Source organism: Rousettus aegyptiacus, unplaced genomic scaffold (assembly GCF_014176215.1).
Source record: "Rousettus aegyptiacus isolate mRouAeg1 unplaced genomic scaffold, mRouAeg1.p scaffold_m13_p_5, whole genome shotgun sequence".
NCBI classification, from domain to species: Eukaryota; Metazoa; Chordata; class Mammalia; order Chiroptera; family Pteropodidae; genus Rousettus; species Rousettus aegyptiacus.
Genome location: NW_023416308.1, coordinates 9,259,193 through 9,279,505, shown reverse-complemented (window position 1 = coordinate 9,279,505; position 20,313 = coordinate 9,259,193). Strand labels below are relative to the sequence as shown.

Here is a 20,313-nt window from a genome sequence, read left to right as displayed (position 1 = left end):
CTTGCGCAGTTAACCACTAGGCGATTCCTTCAGGCTAAACTACAAACCCAAACGCAAAGTGCTAGTCCCACACTCTCCCTCCCTCTCCAGTCCCTCTCCACTTGCTAACTTCAGGAAGCTCGGTTCCAGGAGGTATGGGGGCAAATTAAAAAAATGTGAATACTTCTGTGCCTTCTCTCCAGCAAAAAAAAAAAAAAAAGAGAGAGAAGGAAGATGCATAAATAATCTTCTTGAAAATTATTGAAGTCTTTTACTAAAAACAAGTCTTAGCGATTCAATGCGACCTAATTACCATTAAATGCTTGCGACAGGTGAGTCACTGCTGGAAGTACTGAGGACCTAGTCCTCGCCCCCAAATTCACAGTTCTAAGGTCTCCTCGTTAACACACCCTCGGTTCTGTGATACGTTCTAGTCTGTGGATTGTGTGTAATACTAATCACTGAACTGAAAAGTTTTAATGTTTTGTAGTGAGATTCTCCTGTCTGAGCACGCATGTGAAAATGTGCTTCCTTTTTCTTGTTAACCTATTCATTTATCAATTATTAGTACACAGGTTCTTACTTTAGTACTGAATTAAAAAACTGTCTTCATCTTGAACACCGGTGATCTCGTGGTCAACACACACTTCAAACAAGTCAATCTTTATAGTACAAACACTATATTAACTAACTACTGCTAACAGCATCTAAAAAAAAAAAAAAATAGAGGGCAATTTCAAAGTTTAAAATGCCTTCGCCATGAAGACTATGGAGAATAAGCAAAATTGTATTATTTTTATGCAGTTGAAAATAAAAGTGTCTGAGAAAATTTCAATAGTTCTAAAATATTCAAAATAAGATTATTATCCCAGGCAAGAACACAGAAATAATCAAATCTTCTATCTACAGAGAATAACCTAGAAATGGCATTAAATCACTTCCTGGCAGGAGAGAAAAATAAAAAACAGCAACCTCATGGTCTACCACAAAAGCAATATTCTGCCCTTATTATTATGGAGCTTTCAGTAAGAGTTCTTGGACTCAACACCTTGTTTTGAAAATACTTCGACTTCTACAGCAGGAAGGTAGGCCTTATAAAATGTGCATGGTAAACAATTCGAATCTGATATTCGTTGCTTCCTATTTTCTGCTTTTTCCAGAAGTTCCTCCTTGATAAATGGATGGGTCATTTCTGAGTGGAATAGTGAGATCCCTCTTCAAGAAGACTGCAAATTCATCATAAAGACATCTAAGTCGTCAGGAATCAAGTATTTTCTAAAATGTTTAATAATTCAATGAATCAGAACGATCAGAAGAGTACCTTCGCCATTACGTTTAGTTAAAGACCACAGAGACTGGAAAACACATTACCCATCTCAAAGGCGGTACTTTCCCTGTTACAAGTCCCTTAACGACCTTTACCATTCCTCCCTCCCTCCCACACACTCTCTCTTTTAATAAGGTTGAGCAAATGGGACTTCATTTTATCTGATTGCCACAGACTAGAGAGATTAATTATTCATGCTCACACTCTCCCTCTTGTTAAGACCATGCATTAGACTAATTTTTCTCTTTATTGCCCTAGTTGGGTGAGTGAATCTCAATCCACGGCCACTTGACTCACTCTGAGGTGCATGGATATGTTGGAAAGAAGGAAAACTACCCGTAGCCAAAATCCTGGAGAAAATACTCTGCACTAATGTGACCACCATATCAATAGAAGTTTGTGGGGATTTTTTTCTTTTAGGTACCAAGTATATATTACCAAAGAGCTTAGATAGTGACCACGGAGCAAATTTCCATAGACGTTAGATGTTTAAGAATTATCTAAAACAACTAAACCATGTTAAGACTGGGAGAATGCAGTGTGTAGTCTGGGTGGTTTTCCTTTCTTTTTAACTTCCGGGTGGGTAAATCTAGCGGGCACCTAGTGGAAGCGAGTATTGTTTACAAAGAACTTTAGCAGAAAGTTCCATTTTTTTCTTTTTAGAGATCTTAAAGTATTTTCATAAATCCTAGTCTTAGAATCCTAACTTTCAATTTTGTCCAAGCTAATCTAACATAACTGACTTACATAATAAAAAGTGGCAAACTTTTATATATCCATCTCTCAGAAATAACCACTTTAACAGTTTAATATATATAGTACTGGACTTTTTCTATACACATCTATCTGTCTTGTGTCTGTATGTGTGTATAAAACTGTTCTTTTCTCTGAATGGGATTATTGTGCTACGATTTGTTTTTCCTACTAAATAACATGAGAGTTCTTTCCTTGTCAGTGCCTCTAGATAAATCTTGTTCTTTTTAATAGCAGCAAAGAATTTTTCAATGGGTATTTGGGTTGTTTCTCATTTTTTAGACAAAATAAGGCCGTAATTCGCTCAATAGCTAGTAGACCATATTTATTAATCATCTTCTATGCAGTAGGCACTGGAATGAACAGGGATGGTGGATGGCGTGCGGCAGCCTCAGCCTGCTGCCAGCTGAAACAGCCCACCTCTTCGCCAGCTGGTGCACGGCCACCAGCTGTCCTACCCCTCCATACAAGGGACTCACCTCTCTGAGGAGACCAACCTCATGGCCATGTCCTAGCAGCTGGTGATGGAAGCAGCAGGGGCAGCAGTGTAAAGTCAGGAAAGAGGTGGCGGCCACAGGCCCAACATCTGGAAAGCATCAGCCACTGCCCTGGTACAGGCGGGCCCTGGACCCTCCAGGTGTGACCTGGACCATTCGGAGTGCCCAGAACTGCTTTCCAACCAACCCATGAAGGAAAGAGCTGAGACATGGCGACTGTCCCTGTGGTGGAGTGAGCTCAAGACAGGCCGACCTCCCCCTTCACCCAGCCAGACCGGATTTAGCACTGCAAACACTTCCTACATCTGGGACTGTGCCACCCTCATATTTAAGCAGGAAGCACTTGCACACAGGAATCACTATGACGAGGCTCCGGACTTCTGCTCATGTACTACTGAATGACAACAGAAACTTTAAGTTTACAAACATAGTGAGTCTTCCTCATACTCGAATGTGCCAAAGGCGTTCCGCTGACAACAGTATCACCCCGAGCGGCTGCTCACCTCCTGAGAGCCCCAGCACTGCCTCTCCGAAGGGGTGAGGGGTCGTCAGATGGCTTCCTTACAGTCTGTAGCATTTTAAAAGGCTTTGTGAATTAAAGCTACCTTGTCTGTGCCATCTTGCAAAGAGGAAAAGTGGCAGAGCAGAAGTTTAGGGGATGACGCGCTGGGCTGAAGCAAAGTGAAAAAGCCGTGGGAGACGATGCGAATACAATTCCTGGAGGCGATGGAGTCTACCTACTTGCTTTTCGGATCCCTAATAACCCGCTTCATCGCTTTTTTTGCTCTTCTAAGGGGAGAAAATATGACAACGAACCAAATTCTAGAGAGTGACTCAAATAACCCTTATGCTCGTCCAGCCCTATCAAGCCTACTTTGTGCTCTTTGTGCCCTTGAGACACCGAGCTGCTTCCCTCTTGTCAGTGCTGAAGGTATTTGCTGTCTACACGCTTCACTCGGTGTTCCTGAGGGGCCGTCTTAAAGCTAATTGCACTAGCTTCCCCCTCCTTTGTCCCAGACCTATGGTTCTCAAATACTGAGGGGCAGGAGAGTCACAGAGCAGACTGTAAGTTTAGGTCAGCTGAGACTGTGACCGAGCACCATGTCATGTATTGTAAAATGCTGTCCTAGACGCAGCCTGGAAGATTCCTTGAGAAAGAGACCCTCCTATCATTCACTCTTGCAGCAGGACCCTTCATGTGCCAGGTGCTTAGAAAGTGCTTACAGACTGACTGGTACACATTATCAAGTAAACTCAGAGCTTAACGCTGTCTGGGACACAATAAATACTCAGATGTTCCTTTTTTTTTGTATAACACATCCCGTTACTCGATGTCTAATCTTGCTGCTGGCTTGTACAAAGGAACCACCTCATCCTACTCAAAATAGGAGGTTCCACATCTCTCTCTCCATAATATCCGGATTCTAGAACTCCTAAACTGTACCCACTGCTGACGATGTGGCAGACTAGGAAGTCTGGAAAACGCTCCTTTTTCCAAATACCGAAAATGCTACATAAGATTCAGTCTATTAACAAACATTCCTTCAACCATTCTGTTTAACTTCTAAGAAATCATAGCAACTCTGAGCAGCCCAAAACGGAGAGCACTAAAACCAGAAAGGACAGTGAGCTCCCACACCAGGGTGCTCTGGGGTCACCTGCCAGTGTCAGGAGCCTAGAGAGCTGGGGAGCAGGAGGCAAAGGCTGTAGCCAGCACCAAGTGGGACATCAGAATTGAGACCTCTGCACAAAGCTGGGGCCCTTGTGCAGCTATGCACACTCGGTAAAAAGCAAATTAGGGGGAAAAAAATCTGTTCTTTGGCAAAGAGAGTCTACCCAGAAACTTGTCGGCCTCTGGTTCAGCTAAGGATGGAGAATGTTTGCTCTAGGGGTTGCAATCACACGTCTGCCCTCACACAGGTTCGGAGTTTGAATTTATACTAACCTGCAAGGCCAACCCCCACCCCCCCAGCCCAGTAATTAGTTTACACTACTGTCAGGTTGGTACCACGCCCTCTAGTTCCTGGCAGATTCTTCTCAGAAGGAAGACTCTCTCAACCTAGGCCCCACAGGAGAGCTGCAAATCAAGATCAGCCAAATATGAGCTCACGACAAAACAAAATTCCAAATCCAGAAAGAAACAACTCATCGTAAGTGACAGGCAGAAAACAGACAAATTAGACTTCCAAGGATATCAGATAAAGAATGTTTATAGAATAAAAGAGGGTATGGGTCAAAAACAGAAAACTGATTAAGCAGCTTTGAAAAACAAAACAGAATTTCTAGAAATTAAAAAGTCAGTGGATGAGTTAATTAAGTAATTAGAGTCCAAGAGAGAATTCTGTAAATTGGAAGATAGATTTTAAGAAATTATTCAAAATGCAACAGAGAGCAGAGGAGGAAAATATGAATGAGCTGTGGATAGTGCCAAGGAGAGAACAAGCTGGCCTAACACACAACTAACCTGGACATAAAGAACAGAGAAAATGAGGAAGAGGAAAATTTCGACAATGATTGAGAATTTTCTACAACTAAAGGGAGGAAGCACCAAAAATCCCAAACAGGAAAAATAAAACGCCACACCTGGAGGTAGAGTGAAACCACAGAAAATTAAAGACAAGAAAAAGATCTTTAAAGCAGCCAAAAGAAGAGAAAGTCCTAGAAAGGAATGACAAGGAGACTGACGGCGATGGAAGTCACAGCCAATACTCTCTTCGAAAGGCTGAGAGAAAATAACTGTCGACCTGGAATTCTGAAGGACTAGCCAAACTACCTTAGAACGACAGTAAAATAAAGATTTTTATGAGGGTAAAAACACAGAGAACACTTGAAGCAGGGAGACCCTCACTGAAGCACTAAAGGAACTTCTAAAGAATATGCTTTGGAAGATGGAAAATCATTATTTAAAAAAAGATGGGAGACACTGAAGGAATAGTGAGTCAAGACTCAGGTGAGTCTGCATAAAAGTCCACAAATACTGACTATAAACGACAACAACAGTGCTGATTTGGGGTTAAATGAATAGAATGAACTGTATCTAGTCCTTATTATTACCAACGGCCAAGTGCCCTGATCCAGGGCGACGTACCACGAACACAAGGATGCCAGATGCACGGGGGACCCGCCAGCATCGCAGTGTGGAGTGAAGAGAGGCTTCCTTGGACACCTGTACTGCATGTGGCACACAAAAGGGGCTCTGCATATATCTGATGGAAGAATGAATAAATGCTACATAGCTCTGCCTGTATCTACAGGTGAACGATACATCGGCCTTACAGTAAAGAGATGCTCATGCATACAACTGAACACAGTGAGTCGATTTGCTTTCCACCAACAGCAATGTATTTAGCTGGTTCAGAAGTGGAGGTACAGTTTCATTTGATACAGACTAGTAATGCTCATTTAAAAAAAAAATAAAACACACAAACGAAAAAGACCGCCCATTCTTGGGGTAGAATTTACTCATGTAAATGACCCAAGTTGCTATTCTGACCCCACATAAATATGACCCACAAAAATGTGGTCAAAAACTTCACTACAAAAAATGCAGGGTCCACATATTGATGTTCGCATACAAAGCTAAGTGAACAGCCCCTATAAATTCACAGATGAGCTCAGATTTAAAAAAAACAACAACAACGAGAAAGACAGACAATTGGGGAGGGAGGGGGAACTAGTAAGAAAAGAGTAAATCATACAGAAAACAGCCAATAAAAAAATAAAAAAGCAGTTAATATACATGAATAATGGATGTCTGATTTAAAAGCAGTTTACTCCGATATGATGTAATTTTTGACAATCAGCCAGAGAGACTATTTTGTAAGTCCTTGCCAGAGATAAGTCAGAGCACGAGGCTTGGTAACAGGCATATCTGTGAACATGTGGAAAATGACTTTCACCACCATCCCAAAGGTGACTTTCTGTTGGCAAACAAAAACTTGCCTCTCAGGTGCACTTAGCGGCAGCAACGAGCAAGATGCAAAGCTTGAAGAAATGGCCCCCTGACAAGCACAGATCCCTAAGCACCCCCCCTCGACAGTTTCCATGACATGCTTCTGGCACGGTCCACGTTCAAATGCAACACAAAGGGAGAAGCAGCTTGGGCTGCCTTCATGTTTAAGTTTTAATTGGAGTGACAAGCCCACGAGGCCAAGATATTTCAGGGACGGGACGGTGTTGCTGAGTGTCGCCAGGCGCTGGGTAGGCAAGGCCCGTGTGTGCTCTCCACCACCAAGTGCCAATGCACCTGCAACCCCCGCTGTTCCAGGACTGGACTCTGCCCGGGAAGGCACTGCCAATTACCGCAGACTGTGCCAGACTCGGGAGCTTTGTGATGTGGGCAGATGTCTACAAAGGACCGGAGCGAGGCCAAACCAACACCTATTGTGACCTAAGCCTGAAAAGAACCCAGAGAGCAAGAATATGGTCTGGGGAAAAAGCAGGCAAATGCGATCCAAATCTATTTCTCTCTCTCCCCTCCATGATCCCCACATGCACCCACAGGTACTGGAAATAAAGGAGGGCAGGTCTGCTTTGTGGGGTGAAGAGAATATGCTGATTTGCTTTGGGGATCTCCTTTGACAACCTCTGTCCTAACACTAAGAACCACAAAGAACTGGTTCCTGGGTACATACAATGAACAGGAAATGTTCACCATATAAACATTTAGTCCAATGAAGAGATTATAATTATTATGCAAATGTGTAACAAAGCTGAAAATCCTCACATCCTCTTTTGATGCTCCCAACAGGCCTCGTTATAATAAAGAGCATGGAGAGTTCAAAGCACTTCACAAATATTAACGACATTAACTAATCACAGTCTCCATGAGAGAAAAAAGTTACTATTAAATCTGTTTTCCATTGGAAGACTGAGGCTGCAAACTCTGAATTGCATTCTTTAAAATTAAAAGCAATTTGGATATTATTTTAAAAATGGGAAGATTACAAGTGAGATAGATGACTATACTGTAAAGACAGCTGTAAGCCTATAAACTCAGTTAACATCATACGTGAGGTTCAGGATAGTACACTGGCTTGGATATCAATTTCCTATTAACTAGCCTGGCAACTGCTAGTTTGGCCACAAGTTAGACTAGACAAAAGCTCAGAAGAAGACAGGCAGAATGTAGCTAAAACCAAATGACTGAAACAAGCGACAGCTGATGGAAGAGAATGACGAATCGCAGTGAACACGGGGGCCTTCGGTACAGGGCAAACAGTCCACCCATGGGCTCCCCTTCACACCCGGAGGGCATGATGACCTTCAGCGCCATACGGCGCATGACGGTACTGGCACAGATATGCGTAGCAGTGCTTCGCACATAAAGAACACTGTAAATATTAGCTGTGAACAATTAGGATGTGCCCGCCTTTCACACGAATCCTTTCAGAATACCATTCCATTTGATCCTTAGAACCACCAAGGGGAAGACAAACGCTACTTTCTATATTTTACGCATAAAGAAACTGGGGCTTAAGTGATTTTAAATTACTTGCCCCAAATTACGAAGGTAACAACAGTAGCCAAGGACACACTAGGCAGAGAGCCCAGTTATTCTCATTCCCGTATTAATGTCTGCCACCATATTATTCCTGATTTCTGGCAAAAATGGTTATTAATAATGGCTAATAGAGTGTTCTCTTATGTGCAAAACACTGCCATAACGCTTCTCTCACCCGATCCCCACAATTCCACAACGGAAGTATCGTTAATTTACTCACGTTACATATGGGGAAGCGGGTAGAGATGTCAAACCACTTACGCGGCTATGAGGTTTTAGAACCAGAATTCAAACCCAGGTGAGTGGGTTCCAAGCCCGTGCTCTTTAAACCTCCACCCCAGGTGTTCAGAGCGTGGCCCTCGGACTAGCAGCATCGGCAGCACTCGCCAGACGTGCTGGTTCAGAGTCCATCCCAGGGTCGCCGAATCAGAAATACAGGTCCAGAAAGCTGTATTTTTCTGATACCTGCTGGCATCTGAGAACCCCTACACTACACCTACACTGCCTCCCAAGCCAACATTGAATTTCGGCCATTAAAAAAGCATTACTCAGCTCTAAATACTTACTCTGGGCTTTCCAACTGATGCCAACCTCATTAAGAATAGTCCTGGGCAGTAACAGTATCACAACGTGGGATACAGATCCCGCATAGAGTCAAAGAAGAGGGATGCTCACTGAGAGCCAGAACAGGGGGTGAGGCTCCTTCTGGTAAGTGGGACTCTGGACGGACCTTTCCTGAAAGGACGAAGAGACGCAGGAGGGGGAGAGAGAATTCTCTGGATCGCGCCAGCCTGGATGGCGCAAGGGCTGGTTCTGGAGGTGTGGGGCTGGGAGCCTGACTTCCCTGGTCTTGAAGGCCAGGCAGGAGGTGGGCACCAGGGCCTCCCCACAGTCTCTGGCACGCAGCCATCACTCTGACAAAACCTGCGATGGACTATGAGGACCCAGGGAGCCAGCTAGTGGTAGGGAAAGGTCAGGGGCAAGTGCGGGCAGGGGGCTGGAGAAGAATTATCTCCAAGTCATTTTCAATATACATCGTAAAACTTATTGTGAATGTGAGATAAGAGTTCACGGCCCAAGTTACCATCACAATGCAAAGAGGCACCTGGAGGTGGGTCTTGGGCCAGAGGTCCTAACCTCGAAAGACCTGAAGAGATCTGGGTTTGAAGTGGGAGCAGGAGAGGTGAGCAGAGGCTGGAGCCCAGGTCACAGCAGTGCTTTCTCCGAGCCGCACAGTTCAGACAACGCCACGCCTCGTTCTGACATGCTGTAAACCTCATCTCCCCTCCCAGGTCCCTTAATTTGGAATGTGAGCACTGAAATGTGGACTGAGCTGGAGTTTTCCTTTGCTTATCTACAAAACCACATTTACCCTGTAAATTAATATCACACTGAGAAAATGCTTAAAAGAGTAATGTTTAAAAAAAAAAAAGTAACTTTGCATCCATTAGAACTCCTCTGCAGCTCAATAACTAGTAAGTTAATTATAAACCCGCTGTCTACCAGTGCCTTACGGAAGACTGGAAGACTGAAGCTCTGAGTAAATCAATCAAATTCATTTACGTATTGAATAAAAAGCAAAAGTTCTCTACTCTGTAATATTACAGTAGTCTAGTTCATTGAGGTATGTGTATTTGAAAATACTAAACTGTCTTAAATATTCTGAAATTCAAACTCACCAGGCCATTTTCTATGTGTTTCTTTCTCCTGCGTTCCCCAAACCAATACCATCAGTCTAAATTGTCTGGACATTTTATACATACTTGAACTCAGAGAGCCTATTCTGCAGTGTTACAGACAAACATTTCCAATAGCCCTTCCCTTGATCTTCGGTAACTGAAAAACAAACTGAGTTTTAATCCTTGCAACAAACCTAGCTGCTGCTTGGACAGGAGACTCATCTGGCTGGAACAGACCAAAGCCATATCTACCCCCAGCCCATCTACAAGGTTGAATAAACGTAAAGATCAACTCCAAGTTCACAGTCTCCCATGGGTGTGAAATGGTAAACGAGGTCGGAAATGCCACATAAATAATCAGGAGAGCCATTAGAAAAATTAGGCCCTAAATAAAAGTCTAAGCTTAATTCAAAAGACAGACAAAAATAGCAATGATCAGCATATTCTTCAGTGTACTAATGTTCTTGTAAGCTTGCTCAGAGCTTCGAGAACGCTGGTCAATGCTTTTGAAAATTAGAAAAAGATACAAATGTCACTGGTATACAAAAACTATGCAAGTGTGAGTGAAGACGAGACATTTAAGACGTGGAGCCAGCCCTCTTCACCAAGCCTTCGCATCTCAAAGTGACTCAGCGTTCACATTAACTTACTGCATTAGTTCTGCAAGAGGCTAAATTGACCTGTCCCTTTCTATCCTAAATGCATTTTTTCAAAAGCTATTCTCTGGAAAATGAATCTGTTGAGGGACCACAGACTGCTATCAGTACTTCAGCACAGTTCCCACAGTAGCCCATACTACCTGTGCCCTGGCAGGCCTGGGTCACCTCAATGCTGGTTCCTGGCCCCCCTGGAAACCTCTCCTCCAGGTCTGTTGCCTCTGCCTGGACTGTGCTCTTGCCTAAGGCTTTCCTGATGAACTCCAACCTGACCCCAGAGCTGATGGGGATGGGGAGGTACTGGTGCTCAGTATCTAACAAGTACTGAGCACAGCCATGTGCAAAAGCGCATGACCTACCTTTCCCAGGTATTATCCTGTTTCCAAACGGGGAACCCGAGGCACGTAAGTAACCTGCCTAAGGTTCGCCTGACTCCAAACCCTTTACTCAATCCCCAGTGGTTCTACCACTACCCTAACTTGGCGGAAAACACTTTTCCCTATGTTTACTTTCTGTGAGTTTATCGCTCCCTCACGGGAGTGGGCCAAGATCGCTGGAGACCCTGAATCACTCTAAGCTTCCATAAGCAGCAGCAGCAGCAGCTGTCCAAGAAATACTTTTTGCAGAATCAACATCATCACTGGACAGAAGATCAGAGGTTGTTAGGTCCTCAAAGTCTCCAAGTGAGAGAGTTCTTGCTCTATCTTGAGAAACCAAGGGCTCCGTGAGGGTTCTCCCACCATGTAAGGAGAATCTAACATATTATATAATCACACTAACAATTTTATCACGACTGATAACATTTTCATATTAAAATATGCACAAAACGCATTTGAATGTTCAATCCTCCCCTACTTATTTGTATAACTGTTCATCACTCTGGGATTCAGCAACTTCACTATGAAGGTCTCCCTATGACCTCTCATCCATCTCGGTGTGGAGAAAAATATGTTGACATCGCTAAGTTGCTATTAAGGACCACAAGGCTGTAAGCCCTGAGGCAGATGTCACATTTAAATCATCTCTAGGTTTCCAGTGCCAGTCAGAAATCCAGCACACAGTATGTGCTCAGTCGTCGTTAACAATGACAGTAACCTCGGCAACAAAAATGGGCCCCTCTGGTAGCATTACTCAATAACCCAGAAAACTGGTCTCCAAGAACTGTTTTCCTAAATGACTCCAAGAAGAAAGTAAAAATAAAACATTGTAAAGGTTTAAGGTGAAAGCAAAAAGGAAATGAGATGTTTACATTGTGAACTTTCAATTTTAAATTACTCATCCTGCTTCAAAAAGACTAAGTTTTTAATTCTTCTCTGGAATGAAACCTTGAACAAAAGACAAGACACACTGCATACTCGGAGGCAGGCGCAGGGGAGTGTGGTCGGGATCCGCGAGCGCCGTGTCTCTGATTCCGAAGGCTCTCCCAGACAGATATTTCAACTCGTGACGAGTGCGAGCAACCAATCCAGAGTCCTTTCACGTCCGTGTGAAGGGAATGATTATCATAAGAGACATTAGCCATTATTTTCCAGCGTGATGTAAGCTGAGGCAGCAGCGCCAAGCCAGCGTCCTTGTCAAACACGGCCCAGCCTTCAAGATTACTTCACTCATATCGCCCTGATTAGGATGCACACCGCGCGCTGCTTAATACGACCTGCCGCTGAATGCCAAGCACTTCGGAACTAAATTAGGAAATGTGTCCAAATATACAGAATGATGCTAAGAGCCCTAAGTGGGTCTCTCTCTTCCTTTATGAGGCATGAGCCTCGTGGTCAACGTAATGCTCTTAAGTGAGGCAATTCTATCTCCTCACCCTCCACCTCTGAGAGCAAAATTTAATTCAGGGAGCAAAAGAATTAATAAAGACAATACGGTATCGTAAGTTATGTTTTCGTGGGTGGAAGTAATTTTGACAGATTCGGGAGGTACAGAGACAAATCCCAAAGGAATGTCTGGGCGCAAAGGGCTATGTTAACAGAGCTGACTCTGCTTTTTTGCACTGCAGTGTGGTGAAGAGATGAGGCCAGAGTAAGTGCAACAGCACCGGTTCTTTTACAATCAAATGCGACAACAATTGCACCTCAAAGTAAAAGACCTTTGAGCGGCCCTTCTCGCCACATACCCCTTGCCCAGTGAGCTAGGAACTGATGAGAAAGTACCAATTTCCAGCCTGATCAGTTCTGCCGGCCATAAGCATGGCCCTTATGAGATGTCCTTAGGAAAGAAACAGTAGAGCAATGGGTTCCCTCAACCAACTGTAGAAGCCCTCAGCTACCTAGCAGCCTCCAATGGTGGAACAGCACAACTCCACAGGTAAAGAAAAAAGTTTAAACCACCTAATCACTTTATTAAAAATTCGAGGAACACAAGAGGCTGGACAGAAGGCCAAAGGTCATATGTCCAACCCTCCTCATTTTACAGAAAGAGGCAGGTCAGCTTACCATCTCAACAGAACCACGGACTCTCCCTCAAACAATACCAAATACGCCGAGAAGGGTCACATACCAGGGCATGGTGCGGCTCTCTCCACCCTCACGGTGACCTGAGTGGGCTGTCAGCTGCCACTATGCTGGTTCTAGGTAAAGCCATGTGATTCTAAATGAATAGGCATCCATCCTAAAATCAGAGAGCTACAAAAATATTTAACGAGGAGCAGCACCAGACAGATCTCTGTATGTTCCTTCTGGCCTCATTTGTTGTGATCCTTCTGTAAAGCTGGTGAGAGAAAAGATGTCAAAGAACTGCTAAAGGAATGGAATACACAGCCATCTGCCACTTTCCAAGGGACAGCATCTATAGAGGATGATAGTTATCAAAATTATAAAGGCACAGATACCCCTTTGACCCAGAAGGTCTACTTTGAGGAACTAACCCCACAAACACACTCATGTGGACCAAGTGTTGTTCACATCAGCACAAGACCACACACAATCTAACATTCATCAATAGGAGACTAGCTGAATGAAGGTGTAATCCACAAGCTGCAACATCATAATGTCATAAAAAAGAGCCAAAAAACAAAAACAAAAAACAAAAACAAAAGAAACCCAAAACAAAAACACATCAAAGAAACACCTGGAAGTTCTGTATTATGTCATAAAAATGATGAAATGATCCTCAAGAAATTCGGCTGCAGGAAAAAGCAAGGTGCAGAACAATAATGTAGTATTTTGCCATTTATCTTTTTTATATGTATGGGAGGATTACCCACATAATATGTACAGGTAATTTACTTACATATGCATAAAATATCTCTGGAAGAATGCACAATTAACTGACAACATTGATTTGGCTCCAGGAGAAGAAACTGGGCGGCAGGCAGAAAGGAGTGAGAAGGGGTCTCCCACTGCATACCCTTCTCCCCTCTTTTGGTTTCTAAATGAGGTGACTGCATTACCTAGTCAAAACACACACACACGCGCACACACACACACACACACACACGTAAAATATGTTTAAAGATCTGATCTTTCAACAAAGAGTGGAAATAGATAATAGCCACTTTTTTCTATGACTTTAGTTGGTCAAAGAAAATGTTGGCCACTCCAAGGGTGGCCCCTAGTCTGACCTCTGTCTGACATTCCAAATTCTGGGAATCCCTGAGCCGTAAGCAAACGAAGATATACCGGAGCACTACCTCTCTGATCCTTCCCACAAGAGCTGCATTCACAAGCCTTTTCTTAGGTTAAATAGATACATTTCACTACATTACTTGGTTTCATTTCCTTAGAAAACTGTTTATTCGCAGAGCTAGGACCCTTGACAAGAACCAGTTTGCTGAAATCTGTTATAATGCCGCTTTACACTCCAATGCCAGCAACACAACTGGTGCTCTGTAACGGTCTGTGATGAACACACGATGGGCTGGCTAACTCGATATAGGAATGGATGAACTGGAACCATTATTATTTGATGCTCAGACAGCTGTGGTGCCCATAAATGCTAATGCAATCATCAAATGGTGCAAGGATATTCTCCAAGTAAACAAAACTAACACCTCTGGAACACTACAGGTTAGAGAAATTTCAGTTCCTGACTAAAATGTATTCTGTATCAACATTTGAACTTCACTCTCTGCTTTTTATCACCGTTAATCCATAATGGACTATAGCTAAACCCCAGTTTTGTATCAGGTACAAACAAAGACAAACCAAACTCTCTGTTCTCATAAAGCCTTCATCTGATTCCGAGTTATACAGGCCAGAGGCACAGACACAAACCCCCATGCGTACGTAGCTCCAGGCAAACTCTGCCGCTAACAGTCTCACACCGACCTAATAAAACGTGCTGGGACACACGCTGCCAGGCCGAGGCGCAGACAGAGCCAACGCGCGGCATCCACAAGCCAAGTGACGCTGAGCGCTGCACGTGAGATCACGTGGGAGTTATGACATTACCTTACAGGATAACAGGATGACATGGTGTAACTCACGCAGAAATGTGACATGACAATTAAATTTCTTAAAAATGCAGGTTTTTCTGGGGAAGCAGAAAATCCATGAAACACAATCAGATGGCAAGTCCTGCCTCTGCAAAAATACGGGAAGTTTCATAGATAAAGTCTGGCTTCCCTCACGTTCGAGTGGGTGGTGTTCATGCTGAAGAACTATCTCAATGCAACGTTATTACCAGCACTACTAACAACAACCAGCTGCCCACCCCCACAAAGTATTTGAAGGTTTGGTGTTGTAGTCACAAAATATTTGGATGACTAAATGCTACTGTCAAATTTCAAATAGATACTTAAACACATTCTTGTAGCAAATTTACTTCCACTCTTAATTTTAAAATATCAATGGAAAAATACCAGTAACAAGTTTCTTGAGGGACTATAAACTTTCAAAAAGTGAATTTTCATAAAATTAAGGTATTAATTGCTGATTCTTACAATTAATGCCTTTAATTAGGTTGGAAATTTTCAGAGGCATCCAAAAAAGTGCCTATTTACATCGATATCTAAAGGATGCTCTCAGTCTAATTTTGCAGTGAACTATCCCTTTAACTGATTTCTCAAATATATATACTACGATTGTATCAAAACATACGATTGTATAGAAATAAATCTACTCAGACAAGTCAAAGAGAAATAGGAACTGCCAGATGAAAAATTTATTGAGAATATGAAAAATTTAAACCAGGCTAGAATTAAATATACCTACTACTTCACTACACTGAGAAATTGAGAAATAAATGAGATAACTCGAACCCGAAAGCATAATGGATGAAAAATTAGAAAGCAAACGCACAGTCTTTCTTCTCTCAACAAATGAGCTCACCAGGGACAGGAAAAGAAGTTTTTTCAAAGCCCGAGGAAGGAAACTGCCTTAGGAAACCAACTGCTGTCCTCTTCCCCCGTTTCCCCGGAAGACAAAACACAGGAGTTATATCACCACGGACTTTTCAGCTCACATATACTGAATATGCTCCAACAAAGCAGGCCATCTCGAGCACAAAGGGAGTCCCTTCTCACGGTGAGACTACTGTAAGCCACAAGTATTTCCCACTGCTTTCTCTAACTTCCTGAATGAAGAATATATAATTGGCATCCAGGATGCTTCAACTCTTTGAGTATTTACTAGGTTGTAAAACCAGTGACCGCCTAGACAAATGAGATTTGACCTTCAGGTAACCATACACATTATGGGAAACACAATGTAAAAGTCATAACCGGAGGCCAGAACCGAGCTCTGAGTGGTAGAAACGAGGGGAGGCACACAGTGATCGTTAACTCCTACATGTCAGGCATTAGGCTTAAAGCTCTGCATACACGTTTTCATCTTACAATTCTACAAAGCAAGTAGCGCTACGAACCCCTTTTACAACTGAGACAACTGAGGTATGAAGAGGGTTCAGCAGTAGGGCTGGGACGGGGCGTGTGTGTCCAGAGCCTGGCTCTCCTCCAGCCCACGGCACTGCCATGCGGAGGAGGGCCTCATCCTTAGGAGCAGCATGTGGTCGGAGCAGATGCTGGCTCAGAGACGTTTCTTCCCATTAATTACACCACTGCTAGCCCCTGGGGTCAAAAGCAGGCAAACTGAAGGGAAAACAAAACTTTATCCCTCCCTCCCCTGATTTCCCTGGATGAGAGAGTTCCACAAATCAGCTCTCAGACAAGACTACGTACTTGGCTGACAGTCAGGGTAGTAAAATGCTAGGTAGTGACAAATTTAGTCATCGTGCGAAGAATTTCAATTAATAACGTGTCTGGCTCTATGAGTATCAGAAGCACTATTATGGACTGTTGGTGAGAATGTAAATTTTGAAGGGCAGTTTGGCAATGTCCATCAATATATGCGTAACCTCTGACCAAGCAACATAACTACTAGGAATTTCTCCCAGAGATATTCTGCACAAAGACTTTGGCAAGTTGCAACACACATTGCAGCATGGTCTACAGCAGCCCAAACAGTGAAAGCAATCTAAATGCCTACCAGTGGGGGGACTGGTTACACACACTAGGGCTTGCAAGCACATGTTGGATCCTAGGAAGGGGGAGCTTAGTACACAGTGACATGGAATGCTCTCCAAGGTATATTACTGAATGAAAATGCTGAGTATAGAACAGTAAGTACACTATGATCTCATTTCTACAGCGATATGTTTTTTTAGTGTATAAATGTCCCTATTAAAATTTTCTAGATGGAGACCTAAACACTATGAATAGTTTCTTCTGTGGAGTGGGGCTGGGGAAAAAGAGGAGAAAGGAAACAATTACTTTTCATTTTATACCCTTTAGAAGTGCTTGAATTTTTTTACCATGCTAAATTATGTATTTCCTGAATACATCTTTAAAAATGTATCAGAGAGCTTTAATTTTGTAACTGCCCTTTAAAAAATAAAAATTGATTCTTTTTTGTTAATTGTACACCTTACTATTTCTGTACCTTATTTCCTTCGTACACCCATCCCAGACTCTTCACTCCAAAAGCAGCCTGGTTGGCTGAGACATCCAGACAGGTGACAGGCTGGCCATAGACGTAATGAAGGGTTCTGGCAGAGTCGTCAGCCTTTAGCAGGTAGACCAGATCTCCAGCAGTGGCTACCGCCACAGGGTACCTTCCAGTATCTGGAACTATTTCAAGGTAGTCAACCTGGTAAAGGATAAGAGTTGTTTAGTCCTTCAGGTCCCAACTACAATTCATCCTGACTTGGTCAAAAAACATAAAGTTCCTCCTACACATCAAGGAGAAGACCAGCAACCCCACAGGAAAAGACAGGTAAAGAGGACAGTAAATGAAACACAGTTCTCGCATAAATGAAAAGATGCTAATTGTAAAAGAAACACAATACACTCCTAATAAGAGAAATACAAAGAAAAAATCCACCGAGATACCATTTTCACCTGTCATATCAATAAAGAGTCTGCTAAGACACGGGGCTGGAAGTGAAGGGGGCAACCACATGCGTGGACCCCACTGTTTTGCAGGATGTAATCTGGTCCAGTTTCTATAGCAGGAAATCTGGCAATGCTTAGCACGTCAAACGCACATGTGCTCTGGCCTAGCGAGTCACTTCTAGGAATTTACTTACAAACTCAAATTTATGCAAAACGACTGTACAAGGTTATTTGCTGTAGCACCATTCTGTCATAGCTAAAAACTGGAGATACCTAAACATGCATTACTAAGCACTCTAATTAGATAACTGACAGTATATCTGTGTGTTGGAATACTATGCAGTCAGAGAAAAAAGCATGACGACATTCTTTATGAACTGATACAACCGGGACCGTCTCTAAGGAAAATCTGGAGGAAAAGCAGGAAAGCAAGGTACAGGATTCGCAGTGTGCTGACGGGTGAGGACAGGGCAGTGGAAGCCTGTGCTGTGATGTACTTGGCTTGATGGCTGCCTCTGCAGGGGAAGCGGGGCGTGGGGTGGGGTGGAAGCGAAATTTCTCACCGTGCACCTTCCTGAGTCTTTCAAATTCTGAACCATGAGAGTATAATAACTATTCAAAGAAATTTTTTTACCGGGAACTGAATAAATAAAATTTGCTCAGTTGCTCAGGAAAAACCACATTTTAACATTTGTGTAAATACCAAAACTGCTGCCAGAAGGTTACAAGTATCTGAGTTATCTGCTCTCCCCTGGTTTCAGTGTCATCACCGGTAGAAAGGCCACCGCCAACAGCATTTTTTCACCACCATGGATCCCGGACAGCAATATCGCTACCACGTTCTCTCATCCCATGAGCTTCCTTCAAGAATAATTTGCTTTTCTAGATCTCTAAGTGGCATATTTCTCCCAAGTGCAGGTTTCACCTCTTTGAGTACATTCTGAGTACAAAAGCGGAAGATGGGTCATGCTGTGTGATTATGAAAATCCGCAAGGTAAAGAGACAGCACTGCCCTGACAATAACTACAGGAGTTCAAAAGCCTGAACGCTGAGGACTGTCCAGAGGAGCCCGAGACAGAGAGGAAGCGTCTGGGTGACTCTGCTAATCCTTGGGCCAAACAGCAGGAGCCGAGGGCCCACCACGAGGGACGGATATTCTAGGCTAATGTTAAGACAGGGGAACACTGCCAATGCGATTCGGGGAGCCTACCTGGGGAAGACAAAAATGGCCCAGCTCTACAGGCCGGGCGGTGTCCTTTCTTATGACAGTGTATTCTGTGGCAACCCCCCACCCAGGGGGAGAAATCATACAGAAGACGTGTTACAATACATGCCTCTGGCAACAGTTGCTTGCTCCCTCTCTCTACTCTAAAAAATCATTTATTTTCCTAAAACTGACATCTTCAGTCTTGCCATTTAATTTCATCTTAATGTTGGATTTTGGACAGACCAAGAAGCTCGGATGGACGGTGGCCGTGCCATTTGCTGGGAGCTATGAAATGACTTCAAAAAGCTTCCAGCCTGTGCCAGGATGCCCCGATTGCCAAGGCAGGATTTACATTTTATAGAGGGACTCGCATCTTAAGTGACTGTCTGAATTCGTGTAATTATTGCTGGTCTACAGTGTTCTTTAGTCAGGGACCAGATGATAAGACCTATGGTAGTTTTGAAAACAAACAAATATGATACTTTCACATTTTTCTAATAAAATCCAAGTGCGATAAGAGCCCCAGGCAGTTTTCGGGGGAACACTAAGCCCAAACTTCAGAAATCTGGTCATTAAAGAGACGAGAAGCTTACGGAGGTGAAGCAGAGACACCGCGGCTTTCTCGTTATTCAAGCCTAACAAAACTTCCACCAGCGGGAAAAGGGAGGGAGACAGGATTTGTTCCAGGTCGGGCTATCAATTCACTATTCAAGGTTGGCGTTTCTGTTCACTGTCCCCAGAGTGCCAAAATCAAGTTTGTTTAAATTACATCCAAATTCGGCAAAGACAGGTTGAGCGCTTCCTTCTTACCACCAAGCCATCCCCCACCATACAAATGCAGAAGCTCACGTACAACGGAACTCAGAAGCAAGCTCTATGTGAAGAACTCTTCAGGCTGGCTCAGCCTCACACGACATCCTGGGACATGGCTGCCCCAATAACACTGACTTAAATCTACTTTCACTCAAGAGCCACTCTTAATTCCAGGTGAGACAATCTCAGGAGGGAGAAAGTTTAGGATGGAAGCCTCCCTTCCCATACGGGCTGGGATGGTACCACTGAACTCATTTTCACTTAGAGATTAGGCTGGAAGCTGACCCAGGGTTTCCAGGGGTGAATGTCCAGGTGATGCGAAAGAGGCTGAGGGCCGCGACAACAAGAAACCCTGAAGCCGGCCCTGGGGTTTGAATCACAGCTTCTTAGCTCTGAGGCTGGAGCAGGTCCACAAACTGCTCTAAGTTTCTATCGGCTTCTTGGTAAATAGGGAAATAACAGCACCTCTTTCAAAAGGCTGTAGTGAGATTTTTCCCTGAGTGATGGGAGCTGCCAGTGTCATTACTATTTGTTTATGTTAGATCCAGAGGTTCTAAGAACAA

At 43.5% G+C, this 20,313-nt stretch overlaps 1 protein-coding gene across 2 annotated transcripts in view; it reads right to left on the bottom strand.

Moving 5' to 3' along the window:
* Nucleotides 1-20,313, bottom strand: part of FBXW8 (F-box and WD repeat domain containing 8) — a 100,867-nt gene that overhangs the window by 18,816 nt on the left and 61,738 nt on the right. For both annotated transcript variants that reach the window (XM_016149488.2, XM_016149492.2), the window contains exon 7: nucleotides 17,279-17,485. In XM_016149488.2, the coding sequence (XP_016004974.1) occupies nucleotides 17,279-17,485 (207 nt within the window). The remainder of the gene's footprint in view (nucleotides 1-17,278; nucleotides 17,486-20,313) is intronic.